We start from the raw sequence: 25,724 nt of genomic DNA on the forward strand, positions 1-25,724 counted from the left end.
ATATCGTACTATAGAGTTTCCCAGACCGCAGCGCCATCTATTGTTGAAAATTGTAACTACTGTAATTTCGAAAGTTTGTCTGCCTGAAAATGTACTGTTGTCCCAAGCATATTGCAACAAACGGTGTATTTCTATCGCTGCTCGTTAAGTTTTTATTGCTGTTTCAAATATACCGGTCATTTTTGAAACACCCTTTACATTGCCCTTGTATTAACCCTCTATATACTCCTTCCACCTTTCTGCCTTCCCTTCTTTGCTTAGAACTGGGTTGCCATCTGAGCTCTTGATATTCATACAAGTGGTTCTCTTCTCTCCAAAGGTCTCTTTAATTTTCCTGTAGGCAGTATCTATCTTACCCCTAGTGAGACAAGCCTCTACATCCTTACATTTGTCCTCTAGCCATCCCTGCTTGGCCATTTTGCACTTCCTGTCGATCTCATTTTTGAGACGTTTGTATTCCTTTTTGCCTGCTTCATTTACTGCATTTTTATATTTTCTCCTTTCATCAATTAAATTCAATATTTCTTCTGTTACCCAAGGATTTCTATTAGCCCTCGTCTTTTTACCTACTTGATCGTCTGCTGCCTTCACTACTTCATCCCTCAGAGCTACCCATTCTTCTTCTACTGTATTTCTTTCCCCTTGTCAAACGTTCCGTAACGCTTTCCCTGAAACTCTGTACAACCTCTGGTTCTTTCAGTTCATCCAGGTCCCATCTCCTCAAATTCCCACCTTTTTGCAGTTTTTTCAGTTTTAATCTACAGTTCATAACCAATAGATTGTGGTCAGAGTCCACATCTGCCCGTGGAAATCTCTTATAATTTAAAACCTGGTTCCTGAATCTCATGTCTTACCATTATATAATCTATCTGACACCTTCTAGTATCTCCAGGCTTCTTTCATGTATACAACCCTCTTTCATGATTCTAGAACCAAGTGTGAGCTATGATTAAGTTTTGCTCTGTGCAGAATTTTACCAGGCGGCTTCCTCTTTCATTCATTACTCCCATTCCATATTCACCTTCTGTGTTTCCTTCTCTTCCTTTTCCTACTATTGAGTTCCAGTCACCCATGACTATTAAATTTTCGTCTCACTTCACTATCTGAATATTTTCTTTTATCTCATCATACACTTCATCAATCTCTTCATCATCTGCAGAGCTAGTTGGCACATAAACTTTTTACTACTGTGGTAGGCATGGGCTTCGTACCATTTTATTATGTGTTAAATAGAGAAAATGTAATTATAACCACCAGGTACTTACACAACAGTTCCCATCAAATAGTTTTCCCTCATTCATTGTGATGTACAGGATATCAGATTTTATAAAACTATACAATTCTTTAACAACTGGTGGGTTTATTTAGGGCAATTCATTCTATTGGCTGAAGAGGTTCAAGAAATGGTTCACACCATTCATGAATATATCCACTTTGGACAGCATTATACACAATATGAGCAAAGCATCATATTCATATTATCTTATGTTTTCTCTTTTCCTGCTGTTTAAAATAAACATTGTTTTCACATTTCTTTTTTATTCCTCCATAATTGATATTTGTGTTGTCTTCCATAATTGCTACTACCTTTTTCGTAAGATTGATCTTTTCCAAGAAATATCAAGTCAGGTGCTGTGCACTTTCATCATCAAACTTTACCAGCTCTAATACTTACTCTCTGATGCCTCTATCTGTTTGGTAGAACCTATTCAATTGGGAGGAGCACACCACAGAACTGCTGAAGCATCTTAACAAATCTCTGTTTGCAATGCGAATTTTGTCAAACATAGGGGATATAAAAATGAAAAAGCTGGCATACTATGCTTACTTTCGTTCCATAATGTCATATGGGATTATTTTTTGGGGTAATTCATCAAGCCAAGCTAAAGTTTTCCGGGCACAAAAACGTGCAGTAAGAATTATATGTGGTGTGAACTCAAGAACATCCTGCAGAAGCCTGTTTAGGGAACTAGGGATACTAACTACTGCTTCCCAATATATTTATTCCTTAATGAAATTTGTCACTAAAAATATATCACTTTTTCAAACCAACAGCTCAATTCATGGAATCAATACTAGGAATAAGAGTAATCTTCACAAGGATTTAAAGTCACTTAGTCTAGTACAAAAAGGTGTGCATTATTCAGGAACACACATTTTCAATAACTTGCCAGCAGCCATAAAAAGCTTAACAACCAATGAAATTCAGTTTAAGAGAAGCCTAAAGGATTTATTGGTGACCAACTCCTTCTACTCCATTGATGAATTTCTTAGTAAAACCAACTGATTTGTATATAAGTACAACATAACTTCTGCACAATTTCAGTGCAGTAATGTGTTCATTGAAAATTTGTGTGTGTGTGTGTGTGTGTGTGTGTGTGTGTGTAAGTATAATCTAACTTCTGCACCATTTCAGTGCAGTAATGTGTTCATTGTAAATAAGTATTACAGTAGTTGTATTACTTGTTTATTACCTTATAAATAAATAAAAAACTTTTTTATTTTAAATTCAGTGCATTAGTATTTGTAAAATGACTCTTAGTGTTCATTAAAAAATGACGATCATTCCACTTGGGACCTGTGGAATGGCACATTAGCTTATTTGTTTTAGTTGTAAATATTTGTCATGTACTGTTGATTTTCTGACATGTTCCACATCCTGGAGGACCTCCTCACTATGGATCAATTGGAATGAAAGTAAATCTAATCTATCCACCAGAGGAAACAGCTTGAAGTCCATGCGGGTGGAAGAATCTATCATCACTGAAATAAACTTGCTTCTTTCTGTTCCTTCATTATTTGTTCCATAATAAAAAGCAGTCGTATTCTTGATAGTTGATTTGGTTTTTGTCTACGAGCATGAGAACATTTGTTGAACAGTGATGTAATTATTGTCAGTGATGAGGTTCATGGACTTGAAACTCTGATTGTGTGTTACTGTTTGGTATGCAAATGTGGCTTCTTGCACCGAAAGTCACTTTCCCTGTCTGAAACTAGCATCACTGGTAGGTAATTTCTAGGGACCAGAAAAATTTGTGTTTTGTGATAAGTGCAAAATAGATGCAAATTCTGTCTCACAATGCAAAAATGCAAAATTTATTAGTAGACTATATTCCATAAGAGATTTTATTCAGAGGAACTATTTTATCTGAGATAGTTTGAAATAGCTTTATTTTATGCTTATTAACATGAAAAATGTTACCAATTTTCAGTTGCTAGTATTTTACATCATCTGGCGAAGTCCAGTTTGGGAAGCAATTGTACACAAGAACCTATTGGAAAAATAAAAAGTGCAAAAATGCCATGATGTATTAATGAGCTCAATTCTCTGGTGCCATGCCCATTATGGGTGACTGAATGATCTGTTAATAGTAAGATACAAGTTGTGTAATGCTGCGTAGTACTCAGCTGTGGGACCTAGCACCTAACATTTTGTCACAAAGACAAGTATGTTTTGTTTGGTAGCTCAAGTTCAATTTTTGGTATGATGCCGACACTTTTAACATGGTAAGTTAGGTGGCAAATGTTTTGAACAGTTTCTGCATTGAATACCACCTGACCTACATTGTTAACAATATTCTGCCACCCTCAATGCTTTGTATTGTGCGTTGCTCATTGTTTTCATTTCTGACTTTGAAATGAGTGAAGTGACTATTCCTGGCTCATCACTGATTTCAATTATGACCCTTGCAGCACCAGGAGAGCTCGGTGATCCCTGTGACGTTGTGTCAGTTATGGTTTTTGCAGAACACGGGTGTAGGCTAATGCCCTGCGAGAAAGAGGTGGGGGCTTCTTTCCTTGCACCATTTGTCTCCCCAGTGGTGGTCAAAATTCTGTTCGTTTATGCTTGCTACCGGCAGCCACTACATAGGGTCCGCACAATGTGCTGTAGTGATTGGGAAACAAGATATGTCATGTTTCTTGACTGCCCCAAAATTCTTCCCCCAAAGTTCAAATTAGAGTTGCTTTCAGCTCTACTTATGTGATTCATGTCTTGTCAGTTCTGTCTATAGCATTGTCAGATATGGGTCACAGAGCAGTGAATGCCCACAAAAGGTGGAAATTAATATTCTGCAGATTTTTTAATCATCAAATGGACAGGAAAAGACAAATAATGCTGAGAAAAACTTAAATCACAGATGGGTTCAGTTCACCAGTGGGAAAATGCTGCTGGTTTTGAACAGAACAATATTATATTTGTTGAATACTTAAAAACAGCCAAACAAAGAAAACAAAGACCATTTCGGAAAAAAAGATGTTGAAGTTTTTCTGAAGGCAAACATTCCAGTCAAAAAGCTCCAAATCAGCACTGTTTTTAACAGCCAGTTCAAAGGATTAAGGTGTTCTTTGTCTTCACTCACATAGTGTGACAACCCTTTAAAATTGTGCATCTAATCATTGACAAACAAAAAAGTACATGTGAATTTTGACAAAAATAAATGCAAATTTTACCAAAAGTAGATGCTACATTTTTTGGTCCCTAGTAATTAGCAATTTTTGACCTAGAAGAGTTAACCTGAGACACAGCTGTATGTTTGTTGGACTTCATGTGAGTCACTATGTTGGTGCCACCTCCATGCCCAATGCTGAATTTTTGCACTGCAGCATTCTTACCATATCCATTAATTTGCAGCACCTTACCATTTAGTTTGCACTTGCATTTTTTTCTGAAAGAAATGCTGCATTATATCGAATTTGATAACCAATACCATTTATTTTTTTCATGCGAATGAAGCTTAAGGCCATCAATCTAAAACTTTAGGTGAACAAAGCATTGTCAGGATAGGTGATTAGTTTTGAAAGAAGAACAAAGTGACACTACAAGACAAAAATTTGGGGCATTTCACTGTCTCCAAAAAGGGACATTTGGTTAAAAATCAACACTGACCCATATCAATTCGGATGAATGGGAACCTTGAGCATGTGTGAGTATCCTATGCAGAATGACCCAGGACTTGACAACCTCCCCTTTTTGCAATTTGTTGGAACCACACTATGACCTCAGCATCACTTTGCTTAACTGTGGTCAGATTTTCACCTTTTTTGGTATTGGTGAATCCACATGCTAATGTTACCTCTTTGTCTTGGGTCATAGTGATGTATCCAGTCATTGTGTTTGCTGTTAATGCAACTAAAGAAGTCATTTGGTTTGTTTTGACACAGCTGCAACATTTCCACTAATGCCTTAGTTCAGCCTTCTTTTTGAATGAGTATGAGCAGTCATGAAACTCAGCTTGCAGTGACCTTTGCCATGTTCAAAATGTCAAGCAGAATGTTGATTACTGATCTATGACTGATTTTCACTTTTTTAACTGTTGTCTCAATTGGAATATGCCATTCTTTGAGCAGCAGGTCTCCATTTTTCTCTCAGTTACTGATTCTTCACAGAGATATGGTCTGCCTCTTCCTTCTTTGCCCATGTCCTTTAATACAGTATGTGGTCATCCAAGGGCCATCAGGCCTGGTGGTCCAATGAAAAAGTGCATGCCTGGAAACTGAGAGATCACTGAATCAAATTCTGGTTGAACCATGGAGATTTTTAGCTTGCCTTTAACCTAACTTTCATCTGTCAGTGATGTGAAGATTCAGTAAGAATGACATTTTGTTCTATCTACATTAAACTGAAGTTGATTACTGGACTAGGTTAGGGATATGCAGGTCTCCAAAGTGTTGACCAATTGAAAGACTTGCATCAGGTCGTTGAGTCTCAGTCTCACAAAATTATCACCAACACCGCCCAATAGCTACAACAGAAATGACATGCTAACATCACAATTAGACATTACTGGACACAAAACCTATAAATAGTTTTGGGGTCCAGTTGGATAACAAGTTAAAAATTAAGTCAATACATATGTAAACTATGTCCATAGAAGTGCTCTCATTCTGCTGCCATAAACTGCTTGTTGTCTTGTGCAGCTGTGCATCTAAAACAAATATAGTGTTCATTGAGGATAAGTGAGCAGTAGGAATATTGTTTAAAGTAGATAGCTATACATCTTTTCAAGGATCTTGGAATTCTTACATTCACATCCCAGTACATCTACTTTGTAATGGATTTTATTCCTCATAATAAATGTCAGTTTCAGCTGAACTGTGGTGTATACAGTCCCAACAAGACTCAAAAACAATTTTCGTATAGACTTTTCCTTCTTGTCCAGAATTAAAGGTGGAGTTGGACTCTGATGGAAAAGTACTGACAAGGCTTCCATTTAGTATAATGCAAGAAATTGGTAATCTCAAACAGTTCAAAAGAAAATTAAAAACTTACCCCCTTAGCTACTCTTTCTACAAAGTATCTGAGTATCTGAACTTGAGGATTGAAAAGTTCGGCTAGCTACATGACAAGCTGCAATGTGTGCTGAAGAAAAAGTGGCATGACAAGTAGTGACAAACTGTAAACAGAACTCACTATTTATGGTTGTAGGTCAGTAAAAGTTTTCTTTAAAAAACACCAGTCTAATTAACTAAATTTAAGATAGTAATAGGAGATAAATAGCATTAATTTGGTACGGCTTGTGAGGTATCAGCATTCTTCAAAGGAACAGGTTTCTTTGTGGTCTGTTTAATTACATTTAGTGGGCATATACAGGAATAGGATTAAGCCGTATATTGGTAGTTTATTGTTAACACAATTTACAGATTTTTAGTGTTGTGTTACAGTGCACCAAGATTGCTGCAGGTTCTATTTCTGGATGGGATCAATGGATTTCAAGATCGGTGTGTGTGTGTGTGTGTGTGTGTGTGTGTGTGTGTGTGTGTGAGAGAGAGAGAGAGAGAGAGAGAGAGAGAGAGAGAGAGAGAGAGGAGAGGGGGGGGGGGAATGTTTATCCATTTTGCTTTGAATGTAAGTAGTTTTGTTCTTACTATACTTGTTCACTAATCGTAAGATATGTCCTGTTTCTAGGCAGAGACAGAGAAACAACAACTGACACAAAACCTAAAGGACTCACAAGCCCATGTTGAGAAGAGAGATGGAGAGCTCAAAGCCTTTGTAGCAAGACTTGTACAACTTGCAGCACATGTGGATTCATTGCAGCATTTAAGACAGAAGGCTGAAGATCAATTTGGCATCAATGTTCAGGTCAGGCTTCTAGTGAAACACACAACCTCTTTCTTTCAGTTAAAATTTACTTTTGTATTTTTATTCTGGAAATGAACACAATGTAGAAGGGAGTATATACCCTGTTAAAACTGGGAAATCCAGGAAAACCCTTTAATTTTTTATCTGGGAGACAACCGGGAAAAACCTAGACATTTTTTAGAATTTCAGGTATTTTTCATTGTTTTAGTTTTGACATCTTTGTTGTTTTACTGGTAAGAAGTTACTTTAGCCTGCTACTGCAGAATAATACTGCAGCGATGAAACATAAACAAGAGAAAAATACCGCACTCAATTGTCTGCTGACAGCAAAATGTGTGAAAGGGTTTAGGATGAAGACTGTGCAATATTTCGTAACAACAAAGTGTTTTTGATGAGTGTGGAATCACAACTGTTTCAATTTAGATTTGTTTGAGCAGTTGCCAATGGGCTCAAACACATGTACAGAGCTTAAGTTGCATATGAGCAGCGCTTTCTCCCACGTCTTGCTACTTGAAATGTGGCTGTTGGATTTATAAGCAGTAGCTGCAAGCAGCCAGATGGTACCCAGCTCAGGCTGCCAGATTCACGTATGTGCAAAGCAGTCAGAGTTGTAGTGGGGAGTAGTCTTCACGTGACCTGTTTTTATGTTTTGTGATTTTGCTGTTGTCTCTTCATTTACAGCTCTCACATCAAATGAAAACAAGGCAGATTTCTGTGACTGCAAGCTATCAAATGAATTAAAGCATATTCACAAATTTACGAAAGACTAAAATGTGTTATTAGTTTCAGTTTCCTGATTTTATTTCATTTCCATGTTATTGGCAGTAATTGCATTGGTTTGCTAAATGAATTAAGCTTTTATTCATGTTATCCCCAAAGGTAGTCAATTTATTTGAAGTGAAGTGTTTCATTCCATACTGTCAGCTGGTTTCAACTGTTCGCAGTATTTCAAGTACACATTTTCATCTTCTGGCATATATGGAAGTATGCCATAATAAAGAACTGAATATGAGATAATACAGTAATAGCCCTCCAAGAAAATTGGCTTTCTGAAAACCTCACTTAAAAGCTATAGCAGAGTTTTTCATATCTACCTTCCATGAAGCACAATGTTTGTGGATCATGAGACATGTTTCAACACTTGTCTACTACCTCCTCTAGGCTTGACGTTATTTCTTAATTTGTGTTGTTTATATCTTAAATTTACATAACACCACTCTTTAGGTAATTATGGACTGGCAGCACACAACGTTTTATCATTGTAACTCCTCAGAAGGCTTTGTATTTACTCTTGGAGTAGAATATAAACTTACAATTATGTAGTGTCCTGGTTTCACAAGTAACTTGTTAATTTTTATACAGTTCAAAAAAAATTATGAAAAGCTTGTTGTCCTTGGTTCACATGTATATGAACAACAGTTTTTTTGCAAGAAATTTGTATTCCTTCTTACTAGCTTTTTGTGGTGATGTGTGGGTGTGAACATGATTGGAAATGCTACTTAACAGTAGTGCATGGTTAACACACACACACACAAAAAAAAAACCACACACACACACACACACACACACACACACACACACACCACTTTGTTAAAGTCGCCACATCACAAAATATTAGGATACTTTGATTTATAGAGCCTAGTTTTGAAATGGGAATGTTGTGCCAAGGGCTGTAGTCTAATTTTGTATTCATTATTGGGACAGGATATAACAAAACAGTTGCCCTAAGTATAATAATTCTGTATGTTCCTTCCAAACAACATGGTGCACAGTGTTACATGATGCCCAACTACACATGAAATTCTAAACAGTAATGCTACGAAGGGTGTATGAGCAGAACAAACACCAAGCATGGGCCTCCTATATCATCTTCACTGTGCATGCCCAATAATGCCTTCCTTCTTGCAACTGCTCAAACAACCCTATTTCTAACAGGCTGTGAGAAAATATTGTGGATGGTGATTTGAGGAGTGTTACTTTCAAAGTAAATTTCCTTTTATGCAAGATGATTTATGGTATGTGTTAGAATGTGGGATGACTTTCTTAAGTCACAGAGCATTCAACTCTCATTCAAAACTTAACATTTTGAGGACCAGCCAATTAGGAAAATTTTGGGCCCAGAAGACAGGCATGTATGTCGTCTTTTAAAATTTTACTGGGACACGTGCACAAAAAATGGGACCAATATTATATATGAAAACTCAGCTTTCCTCGTAGCTACATTATATGTTTATGCTCTGAATATCTACTGTCACTGACTGGCGTGTGACGTGAGCTGTGATGTGGCTGAGAAAAGCACTTCGCAATCGTGACCTCAGTGCTTCAGAAACTGATGTGCTGTATTTGGTGGAATTCATATTTGTACTTTCATAATAAGAAAATATGCAGTGTGCATGTTGCTGTGTATCAAAGATCTTTCTAAAACACAATTTTTTGCTGTGTTTTGTTTTCAAAAGTGTTGGAAAGTTCTATGCTAGTGTACAAAACCTTTACCGTTCAAAGGATTGATATGTTTTACAGCTCCAAGAGAAAGTATATTCTCTCTTGACACAGAAAAACCGTATTTTTACCTGGAAAAAGTGTATTTTTAACAGTGAAAAATACTGGAATTTTTTTCTTGTCTGAGTATACACTCTGTAATTTCCACTTACAAAAATTTCTCCTCTCATATTACATGGCAGTTATCAGTTCTGTAAACGGAGTTTGCTTTATATTCATGTGAAAACGGGGTTTACATTTACCTTGTGATGTTTCTTGCAGTTAACAGATGCAGCTTTCATTATAGTGTATGAGATAGTTCTTTAGTTTGTAACTGTTATTGTCTTTTTATGCTTAGTATGCAAGTCAATCCATTATCACTATCAGTCACATGACGCATGCACTATTTAAGTGTTCATGTAACTTTCATGAATGGCATGATTTTGTTTGTTTCCGTAAATTTGTCAGTACATGCTACATTCCTGAGTAACAGTTAGTCTGAGGCAGTTTTCATTATTGCACTGTCATTGTCTCAGTAGCTGAATTCCTTGAAATCCTTCAGCCACATCTTGTGCCACAAAGAGGTTTACTTTGTTCTTGATCACAGTTTTGCAGTGGCTGTTCATCCTGATGGACAACTAGTTGGTAGTCATAACAATATAAAAAGCTGTGCAATGAGATTACAGCTGAGCTAGTAGATGACATGGCTGCCTTCACAAGCAGCCCGGCCACAGCCTCTATCAGTAAGACAAACAAACAAACACACACACACACACACACACACACACACACACCAATCCCTCATGCACACATGACTGCCAACTCCAGCATTTGGGCCAGAATGCAACTGTCATTTGGGATGCAATCAGCAGTCTGGAGAGATGCTGGGAAGAGGAAGGGAGAGTAGTGTACTGGTGGCAAGAGGGATGAACACTGTCTGATGGAGTGTGCAGCAACAAGACTGCTAAGAGGCACAGCATCAGGGGGTTGTGGGGCATGGGGGTAGGGAAGAAAGGAGCAAGAAAGGATAGGAGTGGGGAAAGACAGGTGGATGCATTGGCAGAGGATTGCAAATAAGCAGGGTGGGAGATGAAAATGGGGAGGAGATAATAGGACAGGGGGTGGAACCTGTTGGGTGGAGGGTGCAGGACAGTATGTTACCATCGGTTGAGGCCAGGATAATTATGGGACCAAGAATGTGTTGTGAGGATAATTCCCACTTGCACAGTTCAGAAAAGCTGGTGGTGGAGGGAAGGATCCAGATGGCTCAGACAGTATCCAGGTGGCTCGGACATTTCCCAAAATGTTGAACATTGGACATTGCAGCCAAGTAATTTTGATTCATATTTTGTGGAGAAAAACTAAATGATGAATATTTACTGTATCATTTGAGTTTATTCATAAATTTCTGACCTTAGAACTGTCTGATTCTGTCTTAGGAAATGGAGTGTTGTACCTTCAATACATACATACATACATACATACATACATACTTGAAGACCAACAATCCACTGCAAAAATAGCTTTTGTGAATGATTTAAAAGGCTGAAATCAACTTAAGTTGAAAGGCGATAGTATGTATATTGCAACATAGTAACTTCACTTTTAGGCTGTCTCACAGTGTACGTGTTTGGTGTATTATGGAACAAAGTAGCATGTCACCCAGTGTGTCTGTTAGGAAATAACAATGCATATGTTAATGGATTCAGCAAGGAATCCAAAAAAGAGATGTCTTTAACTGTACCAGTGTTTTTTAAAAAACACACCATGTTTCTTTAGAGTGGTGGCTCACCATCAGCTGTAAAAATAGCAGCCACATCAGTTTGCACTGCATCATCATAACACCAGAGGTCTAAATTTTAATTAACTGTAATAACCATACAACTTTATGTACTTTCATTTTCCACTCTTGTGCAGGAATCTTTCATTGCAGCGAAAGAACACACAAAAGAATGGGCATGTTCTTATTCAGTAACAGTTTAATGCATTACATTGTTATCAGCATTGCTTGACTGATTTGATTGTTCATTCAGTCTGTAGTGAAAAGCAGTGTCAATGCCATTAAGATGTAACTGTGGATGACATGACAAGTGACCATATGTTGAAATCTTTGGAGCCAGCCTGTGATGAAAATATCAAGTATCTGAAAGTGATGCACTGCATCTAACACTGTATCTGAAGTTTTGGCCTCAGAACTGACCGTAGCAAATGCTGCATTGTAGCTGTGAATGTTATTGAAATAATTATTTGATTTCTCTTGAATTCTTGGATCATTTGAAGTGTGTCCTTGATAAAGTGCATTGAAAAATAAATTTAGTGTTAATGCCGGCAGATCTACTTTTCCCTTAAAACAAGACAGTTGCATTATCTTTATGAATATCCACATTCCTATTACTTTCTCTAACAAAAATGGTGTCTGCCTAGCTTGGCATTTTTCACTCCAACCCGTTAGCATTCTCCTTCTAGACATAGCCTAAAACAAATATTGTTCCTGTATAATAAGGGAATAAGTTGTAGTTGTTCAAAATGAAAAAAATTAAAAAATTAGGAACTTGCTTCATATTTTCTAGTAATGGCAGCAAATGACCACAAAGTTACTCTTACAGAAAAGTCAGCAAATTAACAGTACCAATTTAAAACATTGTTTACAGAATTCATTACTAAGGTAGCACTTCAGTTTTTGATGATCACATACTGGAGATTTCAATGCATGATAGAGAAGGTACATCAGAGTTATGAATTTGAAAGCTTATATTTCCTATCATCACTTGTAATGGCTACGTACACATGTGACTCTTTCTTTGTGCACATTTATGGCAAAGTACTTTTAAGTAATTAATATGAAAAATTGGTACTTCAAATTTTCATGTTCACGTATTACTATTATGATGTTCTCAGTAGCATTGTTACTGGTTCCCATAACACTTGTTACAAATTGTGTGAGGGGAGCTAGATTAGGAGACATGCGAGACACTCAAATATAACTCTAGAATAGGTGTACTTGAAAAAAAATTAAATTAAAATTTGAACTTAACATTACCTATTTACGTTTGGAAATTAAGAAGTTTACTAGTGCATCGAATTGTTTCATAAATAATTCAAAATTACCATAAGGAGCCTTGTATGTTGTAACTTTTATTATTAATTTTCCATGAAAATCTGTTTCTGCAGCACAAACAAATACACTGATTAGCCAAAGTCTTATGATTACTACCCACTGTGACACTGAATGCCATTTGATGGAATTTAGGGCATTTGATGCGGCAACAAATGTGTGTAAGTGGAGCAGACACGGACAGGGATCACTCTAGTGAAGATACGTGCCTCAAATGGGGAAATCCATTGAAATACGTGGCTTTGACAAAGGTCATTGAAATAAGTGGCTTTGAAAAGAACAGAGTATTACTACGCAGAGCCTGTGAATTAGTATCTCAAAAATGGTGAAGCTGGTCGAATGTTCTTGTGCTACTGTCATGAGCTTCTACAGAAAGAGGTGGAAGGACAGTGAAACTACCACAAGGTGCCATATGGTTCGACGTCCACGACTCTTCAGAGAATGTGGGGATCGGAGGTTTGTCTGCTCTGTAAAGTAGGATAGATGGTGACAGATGATGGCATCTCTGCTGAAAGAGCACAATGCTGGTGCATGCACAAGTGTTTTGGAGCACACCAGTCATCATACATTGTTGAACATGTAGCTCTGCAGCAGAACACACCTACATTTTCGCTTGTTGACCCAATGACATTGTCAGTTAAGAATGCAGTGGATATGGGACCATCCGGATTGGACCATCGATCATTGGAAATGTGTCTCCTCTTTGGGTGAACCACATTCTTGCAGCATTAGGTTGATGGTCATCTCCACAAACTCCGTCATTGAGGCGAACAACAGTGTGAAATGCGCAGTGCACAACTTATGCAGGCTGGTGGGAGCGGTATTATGCTATGGGAGGCATTCTGCTGCACTTGCATGGGACCTGTGGTAGTAATCGAAGACACGCTGACAGCAGAGAACCACCTGCATTCCTTCGTGCTTGATGTGTTCCCTGACAGTGATGTCATCTTTCAGCAGTATAAATGTCCATGTCTCAGAGCCAGAACCATGATACAGTGGTTTGAGGAGCAAGATAGTGAACCCATGTTGATGTCTTGATGACCAAATTTGCCTGATGTAAATAATATGGAACCCATCTGGGTTGTTATCAGGCGCCATCACTGCATACGCAAATCAGCGGCCCATTACTTAAGCGAAATACATGACCTGTGCATAGACATCTAATGCCACATACCTCCATGACCCTGCGGACAAACTGCCGGATCCCTGACACACATAATCAATTATGTATTTCAGTCCAAAGATGTACAAACACACGATGAAGCAGGTGGTCATAACGTTTTGCACATTAGTGTATTACTATAATCCATTCTTCCTTACCCTATAAAATTGTATTTTTAATACTGTTTTAGGTTACAGTAACTGAAGATTAATATTAAGTTCATCAACATTGTAAAATTTTGTGTCTAATTGTAGTGTTGTATTGATGTTCTCAGGATTCAGCAATTGACAAGTTGGTACTGATTGTTAATCAGTATCAGCAGTGGTTTTTATTAGCTTCCCATGAAATTGAACAGTTGCGCAGTGATTTGCAAGAGCTGGAGAAGGGTCTAAATTGCAGTGATGCTACACTGCAACTTAGAACAGAAGTTACGAATCTCAAAAATAAGGTAATTGTTCTGTCATATTCTGTGACTATGGCTTCTTCATCTCTGCATAATCTATGTCTGTTTGTAATTGCTTACTGTATACAAGCTTTGGTCTCCTTCTAACTTCTTAACTCCCTCCCACCCCTCTTCTCTCCAATACCAATGTATTGTACCTTGGTCGGCCGGTGTGGCCGTGCAGTTCTAGGCACTTTAGTCTGGAACCGCGAGACCGCTACGGTCGCAGGTTCGAATCCTGCCTCGGGCATGGATGTGTGTGATGTTCTTAGGTTAGTTAGGTTTAAGTAGTTCTAAGTTCTAGGGGACTGATGACCTCAGATGTTAAGTCTCATAATGCTCAGAGCCATTTTTATTGTACCTTGATAACTCAGGATTTGTTCTATCAACCTATTCCTTCTTCTAGTCAAGATACACCATAAATTGTTTCCTCCCCATTTCAGTACCCCATTTCAGTTACCCAATCTACCAGTGTAAACTTCAGTAACTTTAAAAAGTCTCTTATTGTCTATATTGCTGGAGCACTCTTCTTGGTTTTGTCAATCAGCAATTTGTATTCTCTCTGTTTTGAACATCATAGAATCTCATTTGCTAATTTAATTTCTTCAGTATCACCTCATTTAATTCAACTACATGTATCGTGCTGTAAGGGACAAACAACAGCATGGCCACACTGAACCAAAGTTTATTCTTCTTCCACATACAAGTGAACAACAGTTCAGAATGTAGGCACAAACTTAAAAAAAGATCTGGTTACTGAAACAAGCAGTTTCTGACCATGAGTATGAACACAGTATGAGAGCATATAAAGATAGGGACTCTGATAGATGGCGCAAAGATGGTGTGCTGTATGTACAAGTCATGTGGCCCACAGTAGATAGCCTCTGGTGGCCGGCCCATGCAGACGCCATTGGCGGAATATTTGAAGAGTAATGTGCCAGCGACCTGGTGCTGTGATGCATATCCAAGTATTACATACAGGGTTATAGCACCCCTCTTCTCATGGAGCAAGGATGCTCAGCTGATATGGGCATTGGGGCAGCTGTTGAAACACCCATGGCCTCTGTGGCGGATGCCGCAGGTGATGACATCTGCGGCGGAAGGAGATTTCAGGCCAGAACCAGTGTACAGGGGTGGAAGGGGTGCGGCTGTGAGCATGCGCAGTAGCCACTCCCCCATGAAGTACCATAAGAGAGGACTGGTGACAAGGGTGCTGGTTGCATCTCAACGTCTGGTTCCTCTGCATGGTGGAACTGTGCCAGCAGTGGAGGTGCTGGCCACTCGGTTGGTGTTGAAGGGCTGGAAGGCACCAACCCAGGTGCCGGAGGAGGGGGGTGGGGGTGGTTGCTGGATCCTTGAGCAGAGGCAGGACGCAGTGGGGTGACATCCACAAGGAGGGCAGGTCTGCCCCCGTAGCAAGTGTGCCCCATGAGGCTGAGACAGACGACGAGGGAGGAGGCGAAGACAGCAGTGGCTGACGCACGGCCCTAACTGTGGTGCAAAGATCCAAGTGGTCATGGTGGCGTACCAGCAGCCCATTACTGGTGCACACCATACAGAGCTGACAGCATCAGCAGCTGTAAACTGTGGCCTGAATCCACTGTGGTCGGCAGCTGAACATGTTAGGCCCAGACCGTGGAGCCAGGAGCGAACTGCGACGAGGGCCACAGCAACGGACAGTGGTGGGGCTGCATGAGCAGATGCAAGAGGGTGCGTGGCTGGTGACCGTGGAGCATTTTCGCCAGACTCCGATCCCCTACCAGCATAAACCTGTGGGAATGTGAGAAGCGTGTCAGTACTTTGTCTGTGGAGAAGTCTGCAACATACTTCTTGATTTTTAATGTTGAATGTGTGGAAGAGATTTTCTGGCTTACCATTAGATTGAGGGTGAAACGGAGGAGCAATCACATGGAATGCATTGATGAGTGAAAAATTTGTGGATGGCTTGAGGCACAAACTGTGGACCATTATCCAGCACAAGCATATAAGGCAATTCTTCAATAGAAAAAATTTCAGAGAGGACTTGAATCATAGCCATGGCTGACAGCAGCAGACAGTAGATAAAGTCTGAAAATTTAGAGAAACCATTGACAACCAACAACCAGGAAGAATTTAGGAAGGTTCTCACAGATGTTATGCATAATATCAGTCTCAATGACTAATCAAGACACATGCCAATGGGCCAATAACTTGACATGCAAGACCCCCCGCCCCCGACGTCCTTCATGTGAGAGCTGTAGCACATCCCACTATGGGGCAGCAGGATCACAACCCTGTGCGACAGCCTGACCATAGCTGAGAAAACAGCACCATTGAATACTGAAAGGAAGTGACAGATGGCAAAATAGTTACAACTGGCATAATAAGCCCTGCATGGAGGCCTGTCCAGCCAAACTTGCTGAATGGGGTGAACAACTTGACACAAGACTTGATAGGCAGCTGCAATCCGGGAGTCCATACTAGGAATCCCATCTGTCATCAATTGTATCTTACTGTGAGACGTAAACAACAGCATGGTCACAACGAACCAAAGTTTATTATTCTTTCACATACAAGTGAACAACAGTTGTAAACATGGACACAAATGTAGAAACAATCCAGATACTGATACAAGTAGTTGCTGACAATAAATATGAACACAGCATGAGAGCAAGTGTCTCCATTAACTCTTACAGTTTTTGCAGACACTTGCTCCATGGTAACTTCAGAATTTCAAAGAGTTCACTCCAATCAACATTGCCATGGTGTCAGTATTGCTTCACATGTTCTGTCATTTCTCTGGAACTCAAACTGATCCAGCCACCAAGTTTAGCTTATAGTAGTAGTCCCGTTCTTCTGTAAATAATTTGTGTTAATATTGCAACCATGATCTATGAGACTGATAATTTGGTAATATGCACATTTGTCAGCATCAGCCATCTTTGGTACTGTTGTCATAAAATTCTCCTTGAATTTTGAAGCTGTTTCACTTGTCTTATGTATCCTACATACCAGATGGAACAGTTGTTGTTGATTTTACCAAGGAGCTTAATAATTCTGAGGAAATGTCATTTACAGCTTGTGCCTTGTTTTGACATAGTACCTTCAGTGACCTATCAAATTGTTCTTGCAGTGTTGTATCCTGCATCCCATCTTTATTCAATTGTACTGCATTTTCCATAATATTATCTTTAAGTTTCTATCCTTACTATAGCCCTTTTATTAATTTCTTCTGTGCTTCAGCCTTTCCGTCTTTGCTTAGTACTGGCTTGCCATTTGAACTCTTAATATCCATGCAGCTGTTTTTCGTTTTGAGTGAATCATTTTTCACACTACAGCTCACCCCCCCCCCCCCCCCCCGACACACACACACACACACACACACACACACACACTTACCTTTACCTTTATGGGTACTTTGTGCTGGCTAAATGCACTCCACCAGGACTACAGTTCTGCAGCTTGACTGCGAGTGATAAATTGTGTCGGATGGAATTGGCAGGGAGACGGAGAAAAGGATGCGGGTGCAGGTTGAGTGAAGCTAGTGTTTTGGGCCTTGGTGGAGTTGGGTGTGGAACAGGGGGCTAGCAGACATTGGGCCAAGAGGATGATTATGGGAACAGAGGACACGTTGCAAGGACGACTCCCATCTGTTTAGTCTAGTGAAGCTAGGGTTAAGAGATGTGCTCATATGGCACATGTTAGGAAGCAGCCATTAAAGTTGAACGTGTTGTGCTCAGTAGTGTATTCTGCCACTGAGCAGCCAGTTTCGTTCTTGGCCACAGTTTGGCAGTGACTGTGAATTCAGTTGGACAGCTGGTTTGAAATCATGCCCACATAAACTGGTGTTCAGAAATTGCAACAGAAATGATATTGATATTACTGCTAGCAAGTGATATTGCCTTTAGTGTGAAAGGATAAATGTATCATGGGACCAGGAGAAGACGAGCTTGTGGGTTCATTGGATATGTCTTACGGCTGGATCTTCCACAGGGGCATGACTCATGTATCAAGTGGTTAGGAGTGGGCATAACTTAAGGAGGGGCCAGTATATTGTGTAGACTGGCTGGGCAATGGAACATCACTTTAAGAGGGGGCAGAGTGATTGTGTGTAGGATGGTCCTTATTTCAGGGTACAATGATGAATAATTGAGGGATATGGTTAAGTTGAAGGGCTTCATAGGCAGGCATTACCTCCCAGACCGAGTCCTCACACAGCCCTAATCCTCCGACCACTCCCAACGGTTAACTACAAAGGAACAGCCCACTCTCATCACTCAGTATCATCATGGACTGGAACAACTGCACCACATTCTATAATAGGGCTTCGACCATTTATCTTTGTTCTCAGAAATGAGAAACATCTTACCCAAAATACTTTTCACTCCTCATAAACTGGTATGATATCAAATGTTGGTATGGCACTGAGAACGAAGTTCCTTAAAGTGTAAATCTAGAGTCAAAATATGGATTGTCGGAAATCTGGAAAAGAAGAAGTTGGAAGCATTTGATATGTAGTGCTATTCAAGAATGTTAAAAATTAAGTAGACAGATAACATACAAAATGAAAAAGTTCTTACAGGTTACTGAGTCGCAGGTAGGCACAACAAAAAGACTATCAGAAAGTGAGCTTTCAGCCAACAAGGCCTTCGTCAAAAATAGACAGTGCACAAACATGCGTGCACACATACACACACAAACGATCACGATCACAGTATCTGGTTGCTGAAGCCAGAAGTCTGAGTCTGGTTTCAGCAGCCAGAGACTATGGTCAAGTGTGTGTGAGTTGCATTTGTGTTTATTTTTGACGAAGGCCTTATTTTCGATGAAGGCCTTGTTGGCCAAAAGCTCACTTTCTGACGGTCTTTTTGTTGTGCCTATCTGCGACTCAGCATCTCCGCTATTTGGTGAGTAACAACTATCCTTTTCTTAATTGTTACATTCCATTCTCGATTTTCCATTTTTTAAAGTTCCAACAAGGATAGAAGCCTATGGAAGACACTTACGAGAAGAAGGGATAAGTTTGTGGGATATTTGAAGGCATTGGTGCAATAACCAGGTATGTCTCAATTTTGTTCAAAAATGAGATTTTACTACCATTGTGTCATTTGAAAATTGACCCATTGTACGATGCAAGAATCGGACTTGTGCATGAAATCAATTTGGAATAACATAGGGAATGGACTTGATGGGGCAAGAACCAGACATGTCCAGGATTTTCCTTGTCATTACACCGAACTGAGGTCACATTTTGGCATGTGAAAGGAGAACAACATAATGCAGGTAGTTCTGTTGTGACATCTCATGTATAGAATGTCATGCTTAAATTAAAAAAAACTTTTACTTATTGTATATTCTTTTATTGAATTTATGTAATATAGCAACTTACAAACAGTTTCCAGCTCTAACAGTTACTTCTACCTGTATGATGAGACTTGTGAGAGAAAGGGGCCCAGTGAAATGATAAATTGTCTGTACAATTTCATTAATAACATTCGACAATAAGTAGAACATTTACGTATATATATACTGAAAACTGCAGGTCCAAAACAAAAATTATAGCATGGTGCAGTATCTGTACACACAGGTGTTCAAAGGACCTTTCAAGACAATAATTCATGCATTTTCTGTCACATCTTTGTACCTTGTGGCTGCAGCACTGAATTAGTTTAAAAAGAAAGCAAAATTACCTCATTAACCTTTCACAGCTATGACTATTATTAGGATAAGCATTTATTATAGTTCTCAGATGCCTCATAACATTCAGTAATCTGTAAAGTGCTGCTAATGATTGTTGTTTCTTTAGTAATTTGTTTATTCATAAAACAAAGATGTTTAGCACAAGAGAGAAAAAAAGTCCAGTTTTAAAAAATTCAATAAATATTATAATAAATCTTGTTAAGTTATACAATAGCTACTACAGTGTGTTAGTGGCCCAAGTAAAGGTTGGGAAAAGACATAATCAATTAAACTTTTTTTCCAGTTTGTTGACAGTTTTTTGTGTTTTACTTGAATTTATGTAAACGTGTTATCAGGTTAGTTCACCAATGCTTTCATTTGCTATGGTGTCGAGGAACATTTAACGTGGTGTTGGTGGTGGTTGTGTTGGTGGTGGTGGTGCTGGTGCTGGAGGTAGGAGAATCATAGAGGCAGACCAAGACCAGAGTATGCAAAACAGATAATAAAGAATGTTGGGTGTTGTAATAATTATGTAGAGGTGCAAATAGTAACTTAAGGTAGAAAAAGATGGAGGATAGCATCAAACCAGCCAAAAGGATTATGACTTGAAAATCACCAATTTACAGAGCAGAGTCACACGATGATGAAGAAGCGTACTTACAGTTTAGAGGACCAAAGCGGAAATCTTTGTGGTCATATGGGTTTAGGTCTCTGTGCTTCATTACATTATTTACTGTGAATTCAGGATGGTTCTTTCGTAAAAGACATAGTTATTTCTTTCCTGTCCTTGTCCATTCCTGGCTTGTACTCACTTTCTAGTGACCTCATTTTTAATGGGACATTACATCCTGATCTACTTCACTTCCTTTCTTAATATCACTGAGTTGACCGCATAAAATTATGCTCTGTGTATACTACAGTTAGCCACACCAGGTCATATGAATTACATTTATCTCATTATTGAGTCTTTCAGAATTTTATTTACCTTTCCACCCAGAAACTTGTGGCCAATAACACAGACCATAAGATGGAATTTTTCTAAAAAAAATTTAAAATTCTGAAGTATCTAGCTATCAGGTTCGCGCTTCATACATTGCAATAAGATTTTTTAATTATGAATTCTGTTAAATATCACCTCAGAAGCCATCATTGCAGCCTCGGCTGATTGTTTAGCAGTCGTTGCTTACTTCTTCAGTAATGCATAATAGTGTATCTTTATGGGACTGGGGGTGGTAGAAACTGAATTTGTCCCTTTTCGGCAAGACTTAAGTCATCAAGCTCCCTATCTGGTAATTCTATGAACTTTGTGGAGTAATGTATTGGAGTTTGAGGTCTATATTATGCACTTATGTGCATCTCAGTGACTTTTTTTCTGTTTGGAGTCCACAATTTAACTAGCTCAGGAAGTCAGTTCAAAGGCCAAAGGAAGGCACAGGCATATCACCTCCAGTGGGATCATGCTACATGAAGATAATGATACTCAAATTAATCTTCAGATTGAAGACAGCTTCACTTTGTTGTATCTTCATTCCATTTTAACAGATATATAAATGCTGACATTGTTTGTATATCCAGAAATTGATCAGACCTGTACAGTGTGTTTACAAAATGTCTGGTGGAGGTAGTATTGTTTAAAACAAGAAGAAAAACTCTCATAATGTCATGTCCAGAAATCAGTGACTGTTGAGATATGGGCCAGTCTGTCCTCTCATTGCAATCAGATTAATTGCCAATTTTGAGGATATAGAAATTAGTAAGCTAACATACTTTGCATACTTTTACTCTCTGATGTCATACAGAATAATATTTTGGGGTAACTCAACACTTAGACAAAAAGTATTCATTGCTCACAAGAAAGTGGTCAGAATAATGTGTGGGGTTCATAGTCGCACATCTTGTAGGCATCTTTATAAAAGATTGGGAATTCTTACAACAGCCTCACAGTACATTTACTCACTAATGAAATTTGATCTCAACAACATGGACCAGTTTAAAAACAGCAGTGACATTCACGATTATAATACCAGAAAAAAGAAAGACTTACGCTATCCTTTACTCAACCTGTCTTTGGCACAGAAAGGGGTAAAATATGTTGCTACAAAAATTTTCGACAAATTACCACATGAAATAAAATGTCTGACAGACAGCAGTAATAGCTTCAAAAATAAATTGAAATTATATCTCCTTGACAACTCCTTCTGTTCCATAGATGAATTCTTGAACAGGAATAAATAAATCTATAAATATCGTATATGCATGTTGTGCCATTTAAGGGAATGGAGTAAATAATAGAAATATTAATCTTTAACACTGTATATTAAAAAATCTTGTTTCATATTTGCATTTCTTGTGCACTTGACACATTCCACATCATAATGGCTACTGTACCACGTTATTGATCAATGGAACATCCAACTAACTAACTAACTCTGTATGTTACACAGATGTAGACACTATAAGCAGTGTCGGGTGTGGTTACAGTACAGCCTTCAGCCCTTCTCCTCAGTGGATCATGCACATGGCTCCATTCAGATTGCACGGCATGTATTGGTCATGTGCTCTTGTAATATCTGCATATTCTTGATGGACTGGGCATACATCAGTGCCTTTAAATGGCCACATAGCCAGAAGTTCATTGTATTCAGGTTCAGTGAACTGGAAGGCCATGCTATCAGACCACCTTGACGAATCAATCATCCATGAAACATTGCAGTGAGGAACTGTGCATGATCCGTAGAGAACAGGAAGGTGTCCCATCATGCATAAATGTTGCTTATAGTCTTTCTACAAGGATAACGTTCTCCAGTAGTGCTGGTAATTCCTCGCACAGTGATCTGCAACAGTAACGTGGTCTTACCATCGATTGTTTCACGTTACTTGTCACAAGAAGAATGGCTTGTATCTCAATAATTATTGAATTCTGGACATGTACTTGTAGGAACATTGGTCATGGGGAAACAACATTTGAAATTAAAATAAAAGTTTTTAAAGATCGAATGCACATTGTTAAAATTTATTGATCAGGTGATGTTTCACTTTAGTGTCTACCAACACTACATAGTGGGCTGCTCCTTGCCACACTTCTCAAGCCATCATCATGGAGTGCATCTCTGAAGATCATCATACCATGATCAAAACTGGTCAACTGATTAATAAATATTAAAAACTTACTTTCCATCTTAGACTGCTTTTACTTAAAAAACTTTTATTTATAAATATATGAATTTTTTTCTAGTTTTAACCTGTATTACCCCCTGTAGGAATATGGGACACTTTTTTCAAACAGCTGTGTATTTTATTGTACATTTTAAGTATTTTCTTTTGAAGTCTTTGTTAATAGGTGTTAGAGAGACATTTTCTGTAGCTCTTCATCTTATTTACTGACTGCCATCTTGAAGTTTTAGCTTAGCTGGACCAGTATTCCAGAAGTAGTTTTCTATTTGATTGTTGCTGTAATAAAATTAGGAAAAGGGTCCAACTACTCTATGATGAGTATTAAATATTTCTGTCTTGTCTTTGCCTATTATCTAATTAATATTACAGCTTTTTTATGGTGAGTAGATGTAAAAGTCTTCTGAACTATGTTACTAGGTACTTTTACAGCAAATATCCAATTTAACTCCCTCCAGTCTTCTCTTTTTTTCTTTCTAGTATGGGCCTTTTAGAAACAAGAGTTCTGGTGTACTCTGTTTGGTTTGATGAAGTTTCTTTCTGTTCCTGTCCCTCCCCTGCCTACCCCCTGTTCAGAACACCAAGTATAGAAGTAATTTTGCCTGTTTAATTGATTGTAGGAAGGAGAATTTTGGTAGGTTGGATTCCTGAGTTCAGGCTATTGCAGTATTTTCATATTCAGTCACTTTTTGAGCTCAATTTTTTGTTTCATAAGGATTATATTATTGTTCTCTAAGCATGATTTGTTGTGAGTAATCTTCATTTTATGAAATTTCTTCTGTTTGTTTGAAATGCATGCAATATTTTTTACGGCTTTACTGTTTAATGTGCTACATAAACCTTTGAAAAGTCGTTTCAGGGCATCAGGCATTGAATTTTCTGAAATTCTCATTTTCTAAGTATGTCAAGATCCTTTAACTTCTTGTTGCATAAAACATGTAATCAGTTTCGAAGTAGTGATTTGCATAGTGACTGTAGATGTTAGTAATATAATTTTCTCTTGTAACACAAGGCTATTAGCATTTTGTTGTGATGTTTGTGAACAGTTGCGAAGGCTGGGGGAGGACCAGGAATTCTGTCTTTTGAGAGAGCTTTAGAAGTGGAACGAATGTGACAGTCTGCTCTATAAAGAAAATATCCCAGTAGTAGTAATTCTGGTAACAGAAATAATGTGATCGTAGGTAGCAGTCAATGGACATGTAAATACCAACTGGGACAGTGGGACTGGAAACAGAAGAAGAAAAATAGACTGTAGAAATGACTGGAGGAGTAAGAGGCTTTGAGATGTTGATAAATGAACACAAATATGGACCTCTTTTCTCAGCAACAGCACCAAAACTTGGAATCAACTAAGGAAACTGGGTTTAGACCGAATGTGTTATAAGCTGCATGTGTTATAAGCTGCAGCTAGACAATGTTAGAGAATGAGTCAGTTGTGGCGTGTCAAAACTATCATCCTAGCATTTGTGTGAAGTGACTTGTGGAAAACCTAAATCTGAATAGCTGGATAGGGATTTGAACCTTATTCCTTTGTTTCTTTGCCTGAGATAAAATATATTGTAATGTACACATAGGCAGAACAAACTGCTGGCCGTATCCAGAAATTGTAGCACATGATTCTCTTATTCAAAATAATGTAAGATATTGTTTAATTTCTTTTTTTTTAGTATTGTGAATATGTTTTACTTCAATTTGGATAAAGGGAAATCATAATTGCTATAATGCAATGTCATTTAATTACTCTTTCTTTTGGTTACATTTGGAGCAGAGCCTTTTATTAGAAAAGAACAAGAGCATAATTGCAACTTGAAACTTTTTAAAATTAATATTGTGGGTGCAGAATGATTTTAGTGTTAGTGTTGGGACAGTTATTATTCCACTAAAAATACCTATAATAACAAATTAAAACCTGTTTGCATAGGTTGTATTAGATGTGTTATTTAATTCTTATTCACAGATTGCTTTTCACTTTTGTTCAAGTTGTTAGATGCTGAGCAGCGAACCCAGGAACTTCAGACTGATGTACGGCTTCTGGGAGAGTTGGCATCTGAAGCTGGTTCCTCATTAGACTCAGCCCAGAATGATCTCCAAGCAGTATCAGATGAGCTTGCACAACTTTATCATCATGTTTGCACTGTCAATGGAGAGACACCAAGCAGAGTGTTGCTGGACCATGAGAAGAAAGGGGGTGCTTCAGCCAGTAAGTAGAATTCACTCAAAAAGTTTCTTCTATCTTGCACATTGTTTCAAGACTTAAATTCAAATGACAAATACTAAACTTGCGTAAAAAGCTGAATTAGGGGTATTTATTTAAGAAATTGGAACATTTCATTTCACTCAACATGTACGCCAGGCATATGTACTTGATAGAATATGCAAAAGGTCAAAGGTCATAGCAAGGGAGATGCTTCGTTGAGAGTGGTGGTACGTGGATCTCTTTTCGTACTTACCACCATATCTTAGATACCATCAAAGAGGAAGCGGGATGGGATCATGGTTGGTAGTCACAATTTATAATTAAGACAGTTTATTGGCATTACGCCTTTTAAGGAATTTGACAATTACAAATTGTGGACGAGCCACTAGATAAAACTTTGCAAATACAGTTAGAAAC

The 25,724-nt window shown here is 38.4% G+C and overlaps 1 protein-coding gene across 1 annotated transcript in view; it reads left to right on the forward strand.

The window, feature by feature from the left end:
* The window catches only part of LOC126262381 (protein bicaudal D), a 115,365-nt gene that overhangs the window by 29,258 nt on the left and 60,383 nt on the right, over positions 1–25,724 (forward strand). The window contains exons 7-9 of the mRNA XM_049958977.1: positions 6,908–7,084; positions 14,114–14,287; positions 25,091–25,310. Of these exons, the coding sequence (XP_049814934.1) occupies positions 6,908–7,084; positions 14,114–14,287; positions 25,091–25,310 (571 nt within the window). The remainder of the gene's footprint in view (positions 1–6,907; positions 7,085–14,113; positions 14,288–25,090; positions 25,311–25,724) is intronic.

This window comes from Schistocerca nitens, chromosome 6 (assembly GCF_023898315.1).
Source record: "Schistocerca nitens isolate TAMUIC-IGC-003100 chromosome 6, iqSchNite1.1, whole genome shotgun sequence".
NCBI lineage: Eukaryota > Metazoa > Arthropoda > Insecta > Orthoptera > Acrididae > Schistocerca > Schistocerca nitens.